The sequence below is a fragment of the Equus quagga genome, chromosome 9, assembly GCF_021613505.1.
Source record: "Equus quagga isolate Etosha38 chromosome 9, UCLA_HA_Equagga_1.0, whole genome shotgun sequence".
NCBI classification, from domain to species: Eukaryota; Metazoa; Chordata; class Mammalia; order Perissodactyla; family Equidae; genus Equus; species Equus quagga.
Genome location: NC_060275.1, coordinates 37,164,129 through 37,181,247, shown reverse-complemented (window position 1 = coordinate 37,181,247; position 17,119 = coordinate 37,164,129). Strand labels below are relative to the sequence as shown.

Below are 17,119 nucleotides of genomic sequence, written 5' to 3'. Positions count from 1 at the left end.
ATTTTTATCTACGTAATTAGGAATTCATTTAATAGGGTACTTTTTTAAAGCAGTTATTACACAGACACTGCGCTGAGGCTCTCAGAGTGTAAAGATACCTATCTCCTGGAGATTAACTCAAACCTCTGCAGGCAGCAAGGCTGCACATTTACTCTCATGACACTCACATGTGCAGAGAAAATGGCTTTTCTTTATTTCACCATTCCTTCCACCTCCTTGATCAGCCACTACCTGACTGGGTACAGTCTGCTTACCCAGCCAAAAATGTAAACAACTCAGCATGTAGTCTCCTGAATGGTCTTCCAGATTTCGACTCCTCCCTCCTATGCCTCTCGAAGTTGGCTTTGGGGAAGAACAGTGATTTCTGTACCTCACTGATGGGAAAGGGACAGGTTCTCAGATGGCTCGTGCCATCTGGAACCTCACTAGGCTCCCACATGGAAAGGCAAGACTGGCTCTGCCTGGCCTCTGCTGGTACCTCCTGCTGTGATTGACAGCTGAAGCGACAAGTCATCTGGTCTGCCCCTCTGCTCCATCCATCTCCCCAGGCTCTGCTGCTCTCAGCTCAGTACCCTCCATGTTCCCCAGAGTCCCTGGTATAGCACACAGGATCCCACAGGAACTGGCGAGTCCGGCCAGGCCCTCTTGCATCCTCACCTGACTGGGTTGCCCTTTGTACGCTGCCAGAAGTGCTCCATTTTGACCTGGAACCACTCTGTCCTGCCCGGGAGCCTTCTGATGAGAAAGGAGTCTCTTTTATCTTAAGCATCCCTTAGCCTCTCAACAGACCTCTCCTCACTCCAGGACCTCCTTGGTGAGAGGAGACGAGGACACACATATGGCCACCTACCTTCTCTGCTCCCCTGAGGCATAGAGCTGAAGGGGCAGGTGCTTCCACCTCTCTTTCCTGTCTCCTTTAGTTACTCGAGTGGGCCTCCTCTTAGTGAAGGAGCAGATAAAAGAACTTAAACAGTTCTCTTCAGGTAAACTCTGGCTTTCAAAACTGTTGCCTGGCTTAGAAAATCTTGTGCTGGATGTCCGAATCTGCATATTAACCTCCTTTGGCATTGCTGCACTAACAGACCAATCTCACCCTGTGGGTGTACAAACCACTCATTTATTCCCAAAAATTCATTAGGTACAGTTACACTGGGGCAGGCACTGGAGCGAGGGGGACCAGGTGAGAGGTGGGGAGGAAGGCCTTCCTGGGAGGCATGGAGAGCTCAGCAAGGGGCTGGCATTCCAGGGAGGGAGATGGGCAGAAGAGAAGTGAACACCCACACTGGCTTCTTGGTGCCCCAATATCCACCCTCCCCATCCTGGACCAGACACCCTACTCAGTGGTACATGTGAGGAAAAGAGCGGATGATGGAACAGATCAAAGATGTTTTGGCTTGCGCCTCAGGATACTGATGCAGGAAACCAGCTCCTCCATAACCATAAGACCTTCGCGTCACATGTTCTGAAAGCTACAAACTCAACTTACAAAAGTCCCTTACATTTTTTACTCCCTTAAAGTCATACCCTGGTTTGCAAAATATGTAATTGAATCACATCTCTAACTTATATGTTAAGTTTGGATCCCCTCTAGGAAAAAGTAATGTTCTAGAAAGTGGAGGATAAGAAATCTTGGGTTGTTCTTATGTATAAAAGAGGGCGCAGTTATGAGCTGATTGATTCTCCCCTGGTTTCATCTTGCACACAGATCTTGAGTAGTGATAAGGGGGAAAATATGTAGTACACTATCCTATCCTAATATATCATGTATCATGTCACGTCATATCTCCATATAATGTCAGGTGTTAGTAAGAGCCAGGAAGAAAACTCGAGTATAAGTGGGACAGGGAGTGATAGGAAGGTGCTGTTACACAGAGTGGTTCGGCAAGATTTCTCTGAGGAGGTGATATTTGGGCAGAGACCTGTGGGAGGAGAGAGAGTGATCCATGCAGCTGTCTGTAGCGTAAGTGTTGTGAGCATTGGCAACAGCTGGTACTGGATGACTCGTCAGGGCCTATGGTCCTCCCAGCAGAGTGGCCTCCCCTCCCCCATCTTCCCTGCCCCACGGGCCCTGCAGGCTCTCAGCTCTCAGCTCAGCCATGTCCCTCTAGGGTCCCTTACACACCACACAGGAGGCCTGAGTCCCTGAAGTGGGCTTGTTCAAGGAATCATGAGGAGTCCAGTGTGACTGGGGTCATAGGACATGAGGTCAGAGAGGTAGTGTAGTGGGGCAGGTTATGTGGGACCTTGTATGGATATACTACGTATTGTTTATCTACTCATCTGTTGATGGACATTTGGGTTGTTTCCACTTTTTGGCTATTATGAACAATGCTGCTATGAACATTTGTGTAGGTTTGTGTGGACATGTTTTTGTGGAGTGAAATTACTGAGTCATATAGTAACTCTATGTTTAACTTTTTAGGAAGTGGCGGACTTTTCCATGAGCCATTTTATGTTCTCGCTAGCACTGTATGAGAGTTACAATTTCTCCACATCCTCACCAACACTTGTTACTGTCTGTCTGTTTGATTGTAGCCATCCTGGTGTGTATGAAGTAGTATCTCATTGTGGTTTTGATTTGCCTTCCCCTGATGACTAATGATGATGAGCATCTTCTGATGTGCTTATTGCCTATTTGCATATCTTTCTTTGAGAAATATCTATTCAAATCCTTTGTCCATTTCTTATTTGTCTTTTTTGTGTGGAGGTGTAAGATTTCTTTATACATTCTGGATACAAATCCCTTATCTGACATATGATTTGCAAATATTTTCTCCCATTGTCTGGGTTGTCCTTTTACCCTTAATAGTGTTCTTTGAAACACAAAAGTTTTTAATTTTGATGAAGTCCAATTTATCTGTTTTTTTGTTGCTTACGCTTTTGGTATCATATCTAAGAAATCATTGCCTAATCCAAAGTCATGAAAATTTATACTTTTTCTTCTAAGAGTTTTATAGTTTTAGCTAGTATTTTTGGTTTCAAATAGCATTTTTTTTCAGCCCCCTTTACTTTAACTACAGGTTGTATGCTTTATTATTCTTCACAGAAAGAATAAGCCAGTTTCCCTCATTTGAAAACAAATGAAACTCCTATTCAAATATACAAATGAGAGTGTTCAAAAACTGAAAGTTTTTGTCTACAATGTGGTATCATTTGTACACTACTGTTTGTTCTACATAAAAATTTCCCTTTGTCTCCTAGTATCTTCTTTCTCATTTCCTGATAACTAAAAATTGGGTACTTATTTGCTTACTTAATTTCTTTTACAGAATTTTAAGTAAATAGAATCCAAGAATTTTTAATTTATGAATTAAATGGCTGAAAATAAATTTATTTTGTGATGCTTGTTTGATGTTTCCTAATTAAATTAAGATTGTATATAGTATTGCAAGAAAATATTTCAGAATATTTCCTCACAGAAAACTTTATAAGCATCTTTTTACAAACCATCAAACGTATTATTCATAACATGTTCATGTCTAGTTCAAGTATTCATTAAAGCAGGTTCCCAAGGAATTGCTAAGCAACATATCTATATTCCTTATTCAATTTTTATATGCTCTAGCAACTGTGTAATATTTTCCTTAAAATAGTACTTGGTCATTTTTCTTATAAAAGTTTTACATGTCCATTTTAGGAAAACATTAAAACACAGATAAACAAAAATAAAAAAGTAATTAATGTCCTGAAATCCTACCACCTATACATAACCTTCATCAATGAGAAAGAAGTTAAACTTGACTTCTGGTTCCATTTTCACTGAGAAGACTCTTCAGTCTCGAGGTCCCAGGAATGAAGAACAGTGTCTTGGGCTGATTGGTTTCTTAATGAAAGTTTTCAGACAATTGACTTTTGTTCCTTAAAACTGGCATCATTGCCATTATTGTTTTTCCTTTCAGGTTCCATTCCTTTTTGCTCTTTATGGGGCATCCACCTTATGCAATTCGGGAGGTGAATATAAACAAATTCTGCAGGATCATCAGTGAGTTTGCACTGGAGTACCGCACCACCAGGGAGAGGGTTTTGCAGCAGAAACAGAAACGAGCCAACCACAGAGAGAGAAATAAGACCAGAGGGAAGATGATCACCGATGTAAGTTCATGAAATCAGCCTCTTTGTGTCACTTATTTTGAAAGCATAATCAACCATAAAACCTCCCCTCAGTTTGAGAGCTGTGCTCTTTTTCTTTTTTTACTGTGAAAAAAATTTCCTCTTTTAAAAAGTGCTCTTGGCCAGTGGTGAAGTGGTTAAGTCTGTGCACTCTGCCTCTGTGGCCTGGGGTTCATGGGTTTGGATCCGGGGCGTGGACCTACACACTGCTCATCAAGCCATGCCATGGCAGCATCCCATATACAAAACAGAGAAAGATTGGCACAGATGTTAGCTCAGGGACAATCTTCCTCAAGCAAAAAGAGGAAGATTGGCAACAGATGTTAGCTCAGGGCCAATCTTCCTCACCAAAAAAAAACAAAAACAAAAACAAAAAAAACCTCTTAAACTGCTCCTCTATCATTTCTGTGAAAATTTCCTCTATAACAAACAAGGAACCAGGTCATGAAGAATTAAGGGTGTGTGGCTGATGGAAGAACTTATAACCCATGTTGACGTGTTGTGTGAGACTGATGATGTTAAATGCATGATTCCTTTTCAACCTCTGTGATGTGGGTAAAACTGGAAGAGAATTAAAAATAGAAAAGATAATGCCACTTATCATAGGGAGACAAATTTACTGGTTAGGGAATTGATTTAGGATTTTAATCATCATAATGATTATGTATAACCAACCAATTAACACATAGACCACCCATTCTAGGCATCTGAATAGAGAAATAATTGATGTGGTTACTCAAAGACATGATCTGATTGGCTCCTGGCAGTCCCTTGAGCCAGAGAATATCAGGGTAGGAAGATACCCCAGAGGACAGTGAATCCAGCAGAAATTTCCTATAGCCCCTTGGGAGGCCCCGCACACTTACATGCCTCCCCTGCTCCTGGGCTCTTCACTCATGTCTCCCACCTCAGCCCTGAGCCCACCCAGGCCATGGGTGCAGGGGGCATTCAGATGGGAGATGCTTCATTAGTGGTGGGGGAAGGGATGTGTGAAGATGCCTGAGACAATGACACACCGTGCAGGTTCCTCTTTCTGACATGCCTTTATGAAACTTATCCTATCTGTATATATACTTGAGAAGCACGTTGGCTCCCCATGATACAGGGAATGGGACGCATAAAGGATTAAACCAAAGGCAGTGCCATCAGCTTACAAGCTTCAGCTGAAGTCAAGTCAGGCGGATTCTTTGCGGAGGAATAAAATCACTTAAGAAGACCTCAGTGAGGCTGCCTCTGTGCCCAGATGGGTGCTCATGTTGTAGGAGAAACAGGGCTCATGGATACTGCTCTCTAAGGGTCCACATTCTTGAGGGGTCTGACCTTCGCATGGAGACCGGATGCATTGTCTTAGAAATTTTGTTGTAATTTTGAGGCAATCCTCAGGAGAACCATGGACTAATTCCCTCACTATCCATCTTACCCAGACCTCCTGTTCCCTTGGAATTTTCTGGACACTTAGGGAGTGCTCACATCTCTTTTCTCCGGCAGGGGCCTTTTCTACAGCCCCCTGGCGGTTCTGGATGCCAGTGCCATCAGCTAAGCGTCTTCTGTCTCCTCTCCTGGAATCTGGATTCAATAGGATCTTTAGCTTCCTGGACGTCAGCAACTCGGGAAGCAGACTGAATCCACTTGGGCAAACCATGGCCCACATTTCATTCCAAAGTATTATTTTTAAAAGTTTTAAAAGAGGATTACTTATTTTTGTGGAAATGAGACACATTGGAGGGTGAAAAATGCGAGCCCAATGTGCTTGTACTTATGAAAACACATCAAAATTTCTTGCCAAATTCTTGAGATTTTTTTTTACAGATCCCACTAATTTTTAAATTCTGTCCTTCTCTGAAAACATTCGGCTTGCCTATTTATAAACAGGGGTAAATGTTTCCAGAGTTTGATTCAAAAGTATTTAAATTGTCATTAACATCTAGACAGTACAGGCTTCTTCAGGGTTCATCCTCAACGTAGTCCCTGTTTTTAGTAGTCAAAGTGGCATCATTTGTGTAGAAAGATTGCCATCTGCTGGAAGATTAGGATATTGTCACTTAAGACAAAGCATCCAGCTTCCAGTTTTCCCAATTAAGTTTCTCAATTAAATTTCCATTATGTGCCCAGCACAGCACTGGGCCCCGAGGAGGATGTGTGTGCAGTAAAAGACGAGCTTGTACAAACTTATACATACCATGGATGTTATGATCTGGTTAGAAAATAACGTATATACAGCTTAAACCACTGAAAACAAAACCAGGCCATACCTTGAGCCCCTGAACCTTAGAGCTGGAAGTGATTTTTAGAGAAAACTATACAGTAAGTTATTTTTAATATAGAGCTGAATAAAATGAGAATGGAACTGGTAGCAATTAAACAGGGATGACTTTAGAAAAACCATTATTTTCCAAACAGAGAAATATGGATAAAATCGGAAGACCCTACGTTTGTAGAGTCAGCTCTGTGTCTGCTCTCGTGTGCCTGTCCCTGCTCCTCTTTCTCGGTTTCTTAAATGCAATAGGCCTCCTTTCTTATAATCTAGGGGTCCCCCCAGGTAAGAGTCAGTGAGAAACTAAATAATTCCTCCTCCTTGTGTGCCCTGAACTGGTTCTAGACGAAATGGTGACATAGACAAGGCAGCAGCAGCCAACCATGGTTGGCCCTGTCTACTGTCATCACACTCCAGATGGGCTGTGGGAATTCAGGCTTCAATCCCAGGACTCCCACATCGGAGGGCAGTGGCAATGCGGGGTGAGGCCCTTCATCACTCTCAACCCCAGCTTCCTCTTCTGTGAAAAGGAGTGATAGTTACCTTGCGGGGTATTGAGAGGGCTAGAAATTTTGTCTATGCAGCACCCTGCACATGTGCTAATTGCTGGAAAAAGGCCATCTATCCTGGTTAAATAAGCTCTAAGATTAAAAAAAATAGCAGAGCAGGACTATCATCTTTTGTCGCGATGCCACTTGGCTGGGGGCAGCATGGAACATGATGAACTGGAAGCATTTTGTCATTTCAGCTCCTAAAAGTTTAGTCATTTCTCGAAAACCTTGTGTCTGATTTGTTGGTCTGGCCTTGTAACCTCAGCAGAAACACTTACATTGAGTGTGTATTTAATTGAAAATCAAGAGATTGACATGACTTTCACCCTTGATTTATGTTTAGGAAAGGAATATTTTGTTTAAAGGTACTTGAACAAATTTATCTGGTGATAGTTAAGTATGGCTTGTCAGTTCAGTTATCTGGGACAGGTAAGATTTTAAAAAGAACTTAATTTCATGTTTCTAAGGAGAGAACAGAAGGACCCATCCGGCTTGGGCAGTTGTTCCACTTGTCGTGTCTGGCCTGTGTGCAGAAGGGTTCAAGGAGACCCAGACCCAGCAGCCTGGGCGGAGGGGGTGAGAGTCCAGCACTCAGGATGACAGGGGCGGTGACAGCTGACAGGTAGAGCCAGGCAGGTGGAGACCAGTCCCCTTACTGAGGCAGGTGCTGGTCGGTTCTGCCAAGTGGCAGGGCACAGAGCTGGGAGTGACATCCGTTAGTGGACAGGGAACCAGGTAAGCCAGTTATCAACCCTGTGGGTGGCCTCAGGAGATTGGCCTAGAGCCGTGCAAGTCCCTCCTGACTTTGGTCAGGACTGGTCTTGGGACTCAAGGAGAGAATATCCAGATGAGGGCAGACGGGCTATGCAGGCAGGGCCTGGCAGCTCCCAAATCAGGAGGGTGTTCCCCTGTTGCAGTAGCCAACTTCTTTATTTGAAATTTTACATGACATTGGAATGATCTGATCTTTGCTGACTCTGTGCCTTCTAAGAATCCCTTCTGTCTTTTCCATCCTGACCTCTCCCCTCGGGTAGACTGATGAAGAGGATGAAGTTGAGGTACGACTGTTTATAAACACGAAGAATGCACATTGACCTTCCCAGGCGTGCTGTAGAATCTAACCTAACAAAAGCAGCATGAACCGTTAGCACCCTTCAGTGCTTTAAACCATGCATGGACGTTTCGGGTTGGTTTCCGTGTGATCACTAACTTCCCTGCACAGGTTTTCATCATGCTGTGTGTGCCGGGGACCAAAGGGTTAACTGCATTTTCCAAGTCATCCTTGAGTTCCAGGCCCCGTCAAGAGTGTCAGGTTTAGCGAATCTCTCCCCGCTGCTGGAAAAGTGGACAGAGAATTTTCCCTCCAGCCCCCTGTCTGAGCCTTTTGGCAACTCAAGTATGAGAACTAGATTCTGGAATAACCACATAGAGAGCCCTGAAACCAAAGAGGAAGTGGGGCAGAGGCAAAGACCCAGGCCAGAGCAGCGGTCACCAGCTGTGGGCAGCCTCTGACTTGTGTCCACTTACCCCGATTGGCATCCACTGGATCTGGTGGGATCAGTATGTGAGGGGTGGAATGGCAGGGGCTCCTCCTCCTGGCCCTCGTGCAGAAGCGAGAACCAAAGACCAAGTCAGGGCTGGCTGGCCCTGGAAGAAGGGGAGGGAGCAGCGTAGATGGTACAAGTCACAGATGTGTCCTGGGCTCTGTCACTACGGCTGAGACACTGGATGAAAAGAGGACGTCAGAAATCTCTGAAGCTGCTCCTTGCAAACGTTAATCTAACTGACTTTCTATTTTTCATCCAGATGTTTGGGATTGCGTATATACGGCCTGATGTTCTAGTAAACCTCTTGTAAAACATACGCCACGACTCTTTGTTCAATCAAAATTAGAGAATATCATCGTGTGCATGTAACACTTATTAAAACTACATTTTTGACACAAACAGAAGTAGTAAGTGTTGCCAAACTCAGTTTAAGCATGAATTTCTGTGTCGTGTTCTGAGCTGGGCCCTGAAACGAATCGCCCTGGGGCCTTTAGAGCATCACTTAATCTTGGAAGGCCTCAGTTTCCTTCTCTGTCAAGTGAGGAGGGATTAGAGCTGGAAAAATCCATCCTAACTCTTAACATTGTATGATTCTGAGACTGAATCCCACTTTTAAAATTCTGTCGTCATAAGTAATATATACAATAAATTTAACTGTAGTCTGGCACTAAATTAAATAACACTCAATACATTTGATTGACAAGGCATGTTTCAATTCTCATAGCAGGGCTTTAGTGTTAGAAATAGATTCCGTTTCTGAATTCTTCCCAGAGTTGATGTCAGTCACCCCTAGCAGGCCCCCAACTGAGGGAATCTACAGTGAGCCCAGAGACCTGCTGCAATGGAGGGATGGGTGTGGTCCTTCTGGGACCAGGGCTTTTCTTCTGATAAGAGAACTTCCTGTATACATAGATGTTCTGTCATTAGTTCATCGACAACCTCAGTGACTGCTATAACTAATATGTTTGCAGAATGTACACAAAACAAAACAGAGAGACAAAGAAGAGAAGATTTTCCTCACTCCACGCCCTAACCCCTCTTTGGTCTTGCAGTCCGGCAAGTTCTCCGGCAGCTCTCCGGCACCTCCAAGCCAGCCACAAGGCCTGAGCTACGCTGAGGACGCCGCTGAGCACGAGAACATGAAGGCTGTGCTGAAAACCTCGTCCCCCGCCGTGGAGGATGCCACCCCGGTGCTGGGTGTTCGCACACGCAGCCGAGCAAGCCGAGGTAACTCCTGGCCCGGGCAGGGTGTGTCTTCCCAGGTTGGCCACCCTGTGGAGGTCTGGTCCCTGTCACAGGGTACAGATGACTGTGCCCAGGAAGTGGCTGCTAAGGGCTATCAACTCCCTAGGACTCCCAGTGCTGACGTATTCACACACTTCCTTTCACTCATACCTTTGTGACCCCCCTTCAGTAGCTTCATCTCATAAACAACCATTCCCAAAAGTATAACTTAGTTCACACTAGAAGAATTATTACTGTGAATGAATTCTTATGCATTAAAGCAAGGGTCCACAAACTATGGCCCCCGGGCCAAATTCGGCCGGCCACCTGTGAAACACAGCCACACTCGTTTATGTGTTGTCCTTGGTGCTTTTGCACTGCAGTGGCGGAGTTGAGTAGTTGTGACAGAAGCTTCAGGGACCCTAGAGCCGAAAATTATTACTACCTGGCCCTGTACAGAAAAAGTTTGCTGACCCTTGGATTAAAACACCCTTTTGCCTATTTAAATCCTTAGAGGGAGAGAGGAAACTAAAGCTTCAAGATGGTAAAGACAGATCAGAGTTTCCAGATTTGTTTTAACTTGGAAGGGATTTTTTATTTTAATTAAGAATTGAGATATGTTTTCATGTGAGAATATTTACACATGTTCCCCTGGTCTAGTCTGACACCACGTTAACCTTTCCTAAGTCTCACAGTTTGCAGGATGAAGCCCACACTATTCACGCTGCCATTTGAGGCCCCCTGTGGTCTGGTCCTAGCCCGTCTCCCAAACTTGGCTTTCACTTGTCCCCACGTTGTAGGCACCACCCTCCTCTGCACACCCTGTGTCCCCCTGAACGCCTGCTGTCACTCATGCTGTCCCTTTCTCCTCTGCCTGTCCAGTCCCCATTCACCTCCAGAATCCACCTCCTCTGCACTCCTCGCCTCACAGGGCCACTCCTCTCCCCTGGACTCCTGAGAGCCCAGGTGAGGCCTTCTAAAGATGATAAACTTTACAACTAAAGAGACTGAACTCCTGGAGGACAGGCTTTCTCCTCTGGGTGTTTGCTTAGCACTCACTATGCGCACAGCTAGAAGGAACCGTATAATTGATTATCCAAACTGGGATGCTTTAAAGTTGAAAGGGGTTCCAGTAGTAATTATAGTGGGACAGTAGGTAAACAGAACATGCCAGGTAAACTGGATTGTGGGTTACTGGATGCGGGACACATTGCAGAAACTCAGGAACAAATGAATGCTTGCAGCCCATCTTCCTAGGCTCTTCCTAGGCTCCAGTGAACATTCAGGCTCACACGATGACAGAAAGGCAGCCGGAATCTAGAGGGTTGTGATCTGGAGAAACCCCTGAGAAGGCCCACCACTGACTTCTAACTGGCTTTGCTGACTGACCAGTGCTTTCGGAATTTGCTTTGTCAACTATGTTAAATATGAAAAAATAATAATAGTAAAGATAACTTTAACATAAAAGAGAAAACAAAGGCAGTTCCAAGTTTTCTTCAGAAGAAAGTGGGTCACACAGTGCATATGGTTTATTGGAGCTTCTTGCGAACCAAAGGGCCACATACTGCCATCCAAGGAGGAGTCTTGAAAGGACCTCCAGGTGGTGTTCTAGTAAGTACAGCATCACTGACTCTAGCGCCCCTCTATTCTTCTTGATGTCGGACTTTGGTTTACCCTTTAATAGGGCTTTTATTTTGATATGCAGTTAAGAATATGCCAGAAGAAGGGCTGCCTCCCTCCACCCTCACCCCAGTGTTATCCTAACTGAGACATAGATGACAAGTAGAAGAGTCATACCTCCTGCTACAACCTTGATTCCCAAACTGTATCTCGAATACTTGCATGTATTATTATTACATCAAAGAATTGAAGACTAGGTTCTTTGAGATTTAGCTTTTCCAAACCCTCTGACTTCTAGGTAGTTTCAGATGCGGAGTTAGGAGAAGAAAACAAATTAATATGATTTGGCAATGAAAAGGCAGCCTTTTGGTGACCAACAGCAGACAGATACAGCTGTGAAGAACTACTGAGCACCTAACATGGTACATTCCGATTGTCTGGTTTTCTGTGTGGAAGGAAAGGTGCCCTCTTCTTGACCAGTGCTGTCTATAAAAGGCCTCCATTTCTCAGAAAAGCCAAGAAGTGACAGGAGAGAAAAAGTGTGTAAACAAGAAAGAATGTAAGAGAAGAAAGTGGGGATGGTCAGAAGGTGAAGAAAATAATATCATTAAATGTTGAGCAGTAGAGACAGTCTGGATGGAGCGTAAAACAAGGATAAAAATAACATAGAACAGCTTTACGTTGGTGGGGGTGTGGGGAGAAGAATCATTGGTGTCCTAAAAGCCCTAAAACATCCCATGTATGAGTCTCTCTGTGCCCCGGCAGCTCTTGCAGGCTTTGTGTGTTAGGCTAGACGTAGCCACCAGGAGATCCAGGTCAGCGTTAACGCCTGCATTGTGGTGACCCCAGACATCAGCAGTCTTGAGCCCCTGTATCTTGGTGATGCGAGGGTAGTGCAATGGAAGCCATCCTGGGAGATGGAGTCCAGTATCTCTAATGGAACATAACAAGTTGTGCTAATTTTAAAAGAGAAAATAGACATTTGTTCTAGACTAGAAAGGACAGAGAGAAAAAGATGTTGCTGGGTTTGTACAATATGGGTTCATTTCCACTAACTGATGAAAGGGATTAGAAAGGAAAGCTTTTCAGTTTATCTGCACATTCAAAGACTTCTGCTTCCAGGTGGCATGTTGTAGGGAGTGACAAGCCAGCATTCCTGCTACAACAACTAGAAAAAAAAATGACCAAAGCTTCCTTTAAAAGACATCAGAGAACTGCAAAAGGAAAGCAAACTAGACAAACTAGAACTCTGGGTGAGCTGAGAGTGCCTCTCAAGGAGCATTTGCCAAGTCTGGGCACAGGCTGAGACCTGGACTTGCCCTGGGTAGCGTGACTCTAACAGTAAGGAGAAACCAGCAGAACTTCTGGTAGCCATGTGAGCTGGCATAACAGATTGGAACTAGAGGAGCTCCAAACACAGACAATTTTCTCCACGAGACATTTGCCAAGTGATGAGGCAGCATGGGAATTCTTGAAGTTGTGAGGAAACAAAAACAAGCTAGAGTAAGCTCCTTTGACAAATACATGCAGATATTTAAAGACAAGTGTACTGATTCTCGACTAAAACTGCTATCTGGCCCGGACCCCACTCAGTATTTCAGTGTGTCTACTTAACAAAAAATGGGTGAAGACGGGGGAAAGATGACACTGACCTCAGTCTCTGCATTCTTTTACACACAAAGTCCAGTGCATAGTCAAAATTATGACCCAAGAGAAGAACATGAAAATATGATCAATAAGAGGAAAAGTAGAGAATAGCAACAGAGCCACTGGTGATCCAGATGTTGAAATTTTCAGTCAAGGTTTAACCATTATAAATGTTAAGGAAAATGGAGGAAGATATAGACAAATTGATGGATAATTTCAACAGAGAATTGAAATTTATTTCTAAAAAAGTCAAATGGACATTCTAGAACTGCAAAAGAACATAACTGAAATAATGAACCTATTGGATGGCTTTAACAGGGAACTGGCCCCAGCAAAAGAGAGGATTAATGAATTCAAACATAGGTTAATAGAAAAATGTAGAAACTGAAGCATGGTGAAGAAAAAGGAAAGACCAGAACAAAATATAAGAGATATGTGAGACACTGTCAAATGGTCTAACATATGTGTAACTGAAGTACCAAAAGATGGGTAAGAAGCAATAGTTAAAGGGATAGTGGCTAAGAATTTCCCGAAACTGATGACAGATATAAAGCCACATATTTAAGCAATGTAGCAAATCAAAGGAGAGTAAATACAAAGAAAACCATACTTAGGCATACCATGGGCAAACTGGTGAAAATCAAAGATTAAGATAAAATCTTTAAAACAGTCAGAGAGAAAAGATACATTACTGTCTAAGGAACGACAGTAGGAAGGATGGCTCACTGTTAACAGAAACTATGGCAGTCAGAAGAAAGTGGAATGACATCTTTAAATTGCTAAAAAAAAAAAAAAAAAGCTTCTAACCTAGGAGTCTATACCGAGGGAAATTCTTTCAGAAACGAAGGCAAACTTTTATTAAATTATATTACAAATATTCCTAATTATAGCTTTCACTGCTCCAGAACTAATTTTCTTCTACATTTTACTTGAAGCATTAAAACAGTATATCTACTTTGATATAATTATTTTCCTTTAGACTATTTCTTTAAGTTAGATTTTTCAAGGAAAAAATAAATTACAGTGTTTTCTTTCAAACTACAATTTACATATTTAGAAAAATGAAGTGAAAATAAAGTGATATGGTGCTATCATGGTCTATAATGCTTTATCCCCTCCACCACATCTCAGCACATGTAAATGTCTTGCTAACACTTGGGAGACTGTGGTGAGCCAAATGGTCCCTTGGGGTCTGGAAAAGAGATCAGCAGTGTTCCCCTGATGGCTATATGTGATGCGAAGGTTCCAGGAAAAGAAACCTATACGTGACCAGGAAAAACAGGTATAAATGGTGATCAGGCAGTGAGGACAGTAACCAAGGGGAGTGGGGATGAAAAAGCAGACCCAGGAATGAGGTCATGAGAGAAGGACATCATCACAAAACAGTCTGACAATCCTGGAATACAGCAAGATATTCCTTTTAGGCATCTCCTGACAACGTACAGTGGGAGCAGTCTCCCTAGGGCTGTGTAAGATGGGAAGTACTGGGAATTCTGAGTGGGAAGATCAGATGATGCCTTCATTTTGGGCCCGTCGAGTGCAAGTTATATTATGAGCTAATACAATTGATTGAGCTTTGAGTGTTTTTGGAAGGCTAGTCTGGCATTTCAGAAATACAATTGATTGAACTTTGTGTGTTTTTGGAAGGTAGTCTGGCATTTCAAGACACAGAATTATAAATCAATAGATGAAAAGGAAAACAGGAAATTGTTGGGCGAAGCACAGTTGCTCTGTTGATTGCTTTACACTGAGGAGGCCATTGTTCAGAGGCTCTGCAGAGTCCTACTCTGAAATCTGTGCCCCTGTGAGGCCTCTTGCCTCTGATTAGAACACCTGGACCATCCTGAGAATGCAGAACAACTCAGCAGCAATTGCAAAGAGTCACTTCTGAGAAGAATATATTTTTGAAGGGTTTTATGATGCTGAAAAAACTAGTCTTCTGATGGGAACAAGTATATCAAATTCCCTTGGATATAAGCAGAAAAAGTAAAATTTACTGATTTTGTATATGCCAGCACTGTAGGTATGCCCCCATTCTTAAAACAAAACAAATTTTTAAATGACATGAACAACAATAACAAAAACCTTGTCACTGGAGAACATCATTGTCCTATGGCCACAGGTCTCAAATACATGCAGGTGACAGAGCACCTGGAATCCTGGTACTCCTTTTGCAAAGTGTGAATTATTTATGTATTTAATTCAGTCATATGAATTTTGTTAGGAGAAATTATGACTAAATTATAACATATTACATATTTGCAGTAAAATTTCAACCACAAACACATGTCCATGAAAATCACACTCTACTGCACTGTGATCAGCTATTCCCAAGTATTTCCATCAATATCCAAACACCAAAAGTTTTGAAAAATCAGGATGAGAGAAGAACTCTAAGATGCATATTTCCTAGCATTTTTTCCCCTGTGGTTTGGGAAAACTCACTGTCCTTCAGCTTCAGCTGGATGTTAGGCTCAGGGTAGCTGTGTTCCTGAGGCATACAGTTTGAGAACACTCACCTACAAGCTTTGAAGTTGTATGTTTATTACAAAGGAAAGTGTAGGTAGAGGAAATTCACAATTTTGAGCTCATTGTGCATTTTTTCTTACAGAAGCATATTTCTCATCTTATAGAAGAGATTTCACAAGGAAGTTGACTGATCACAAAGGCACAGTTCTTGATACATTGAAGTAGCATTCATTTCTAATTGTTTAATATAACTGGGGAACCCATGTTTTTGCTGTCCTCTTGCTTGTCTATAGGCAGTTGCTTTTATGCTGGACTTGGACTGTCTTAACATATAGTTACTTATAAACATCTTTTTGTCTGGTCAGGGAGCAGATGAATATACCAAAAGAAATTTTGTATCAGCTCCCCCTTTGCTGTTTAAGGAGTGCAGTCCTGTTATGATTTTCCAGATGATTTTCTAGACTATCCAAAGATAAACTATATGTTACAAAATCCATTGATTTTTATTTAACTGAGTAGGAAGTTAACGGTTAGTTGACCTTGACTAGGCACATACGACCATGGATAGAGAGGTGACAAATGTCTCTGGACATTGCTGGATAGATACATCACTGGATATCTCAGATGTCTCAGATATCCAGTGACGTGCAAAGCAGCGTGAGGAGTCTGTCCTCCTGTGATCACGTGACCTGGCAGGTGGAGGCAACACATCTAGGTGTTGAAAGTTAAAGGACGGTGAGAGACAAGAATACAGCTGTGTTACATGCTAGCATGACATAAGTGCCCCAACTACGGATTTATGGGAGTTCAGAGCCTGGAGGGTAATGGTCACAGGTCACAGTGGTGCCCCTGTAGCGGGGATGGCTGAGCGTTCCAGATCTGTCAGGCTCAAGCTCTAACTTTGGCCTCTGCTCTGATCCTTTGCCGACGGAGTCCCACTGCTGGAGGAGCAGTGTGGCAGTATTTTCTTTGGTGTTTTCCTTTTCTCTGAGTTCGTTGCACTCTCTGGTTGTTTAATTCTTCAGGATCCGCTAGTTCATGGACTATGGGAACAGATGACTCGCCTAACGTCACGGATGATGCGGCTGATGAAATCATGGACCGCATTGTCAAGTCGGCCACCCAAGTGCCCAGTCAGCGAGTGGTGCCACGGGAGAGGAAGCGCTCCCGGGCCAACCGGAAGTCTTGTAAGTGCCTTGGAGTTAGGGTGACGGACTCACCCTTCAGGGATCCGCCCTCCCGTTCTCTGTGACCTGGGAAGGGCAGAGAATCAGAGGCCGGCTCCAGTGAGCTGTCAGTGGTGACTGCAGGGCCTACCTGTGCTTGTTAACAGGGTTTCATGCTTGACGATCAATGTTGGCCATTGTGGAGGAAGGACGCCTGTCCAGTGTATTTGCCATTTCTGGCGAGGCCTCCCTCAAGTCATACTTTGTCCCCAGGAAGGTCTGAAAGGCCCTTAAATGCCTCTGGTCTGCAGGAGGGGGCGTGGTGGGGCCTGTTACCGAGTACTTCCCCAGCTGCTTTGCTGAGGCTGTATTTCTGCCCCTCACCCTGACTCAGGGCCCACTTTCTGAGCTGGAAACCGGTTCCCCCAGGGTTCACTGCTGCCCACAAACACGTTGAAGGTGAAAACCAGGGGTAGTAAGTGATTTTATGATCATTAGGATGCTTAAAATATTTAATGTTAGGCTACGTTG

General features: G+C 43.5%; 1 protein-coding gene across 14 annotated transcripts in view; it reads left to right on the top strand.

The window, feature by feature from the left end:
* FHOD3 (formin homology 2 domain containing 3) overlaps positions 1-17,119 on the top strand; it is a 456,138-nt gene that overhangs the window by 427,489 nt on the left and 11,530 nt on the right. For 10 of the 14 annotated variants that reach the window (XM_046671920.1, XM_046671917.1, XM_046671915.1 and 7 more), the window contains 4 exons: positions 3,900-4,092; positions 7,950-7,973; positions 9,515-9,689; positions 16,448-16,609. In XM_046671920.1, the coding sequence (XP_046527876.1) occupies positions 3,900-4,092; positions 7,950-7,973; positions 9,515-9,689; positions 16,448-16,609 (554 nt within the window). The remainder of the gene's footprint in view (positions 1-3,899; positions 4,093-7,949; positions 7,974-9,514; positions 9,690-16,447; positions 16,610-17,119) is intronic. The other 4 variants (XM_046671919.1, XM_046671918.1, XM_046671921.1 and 1 more) reach the window with 1 other exon arrangement.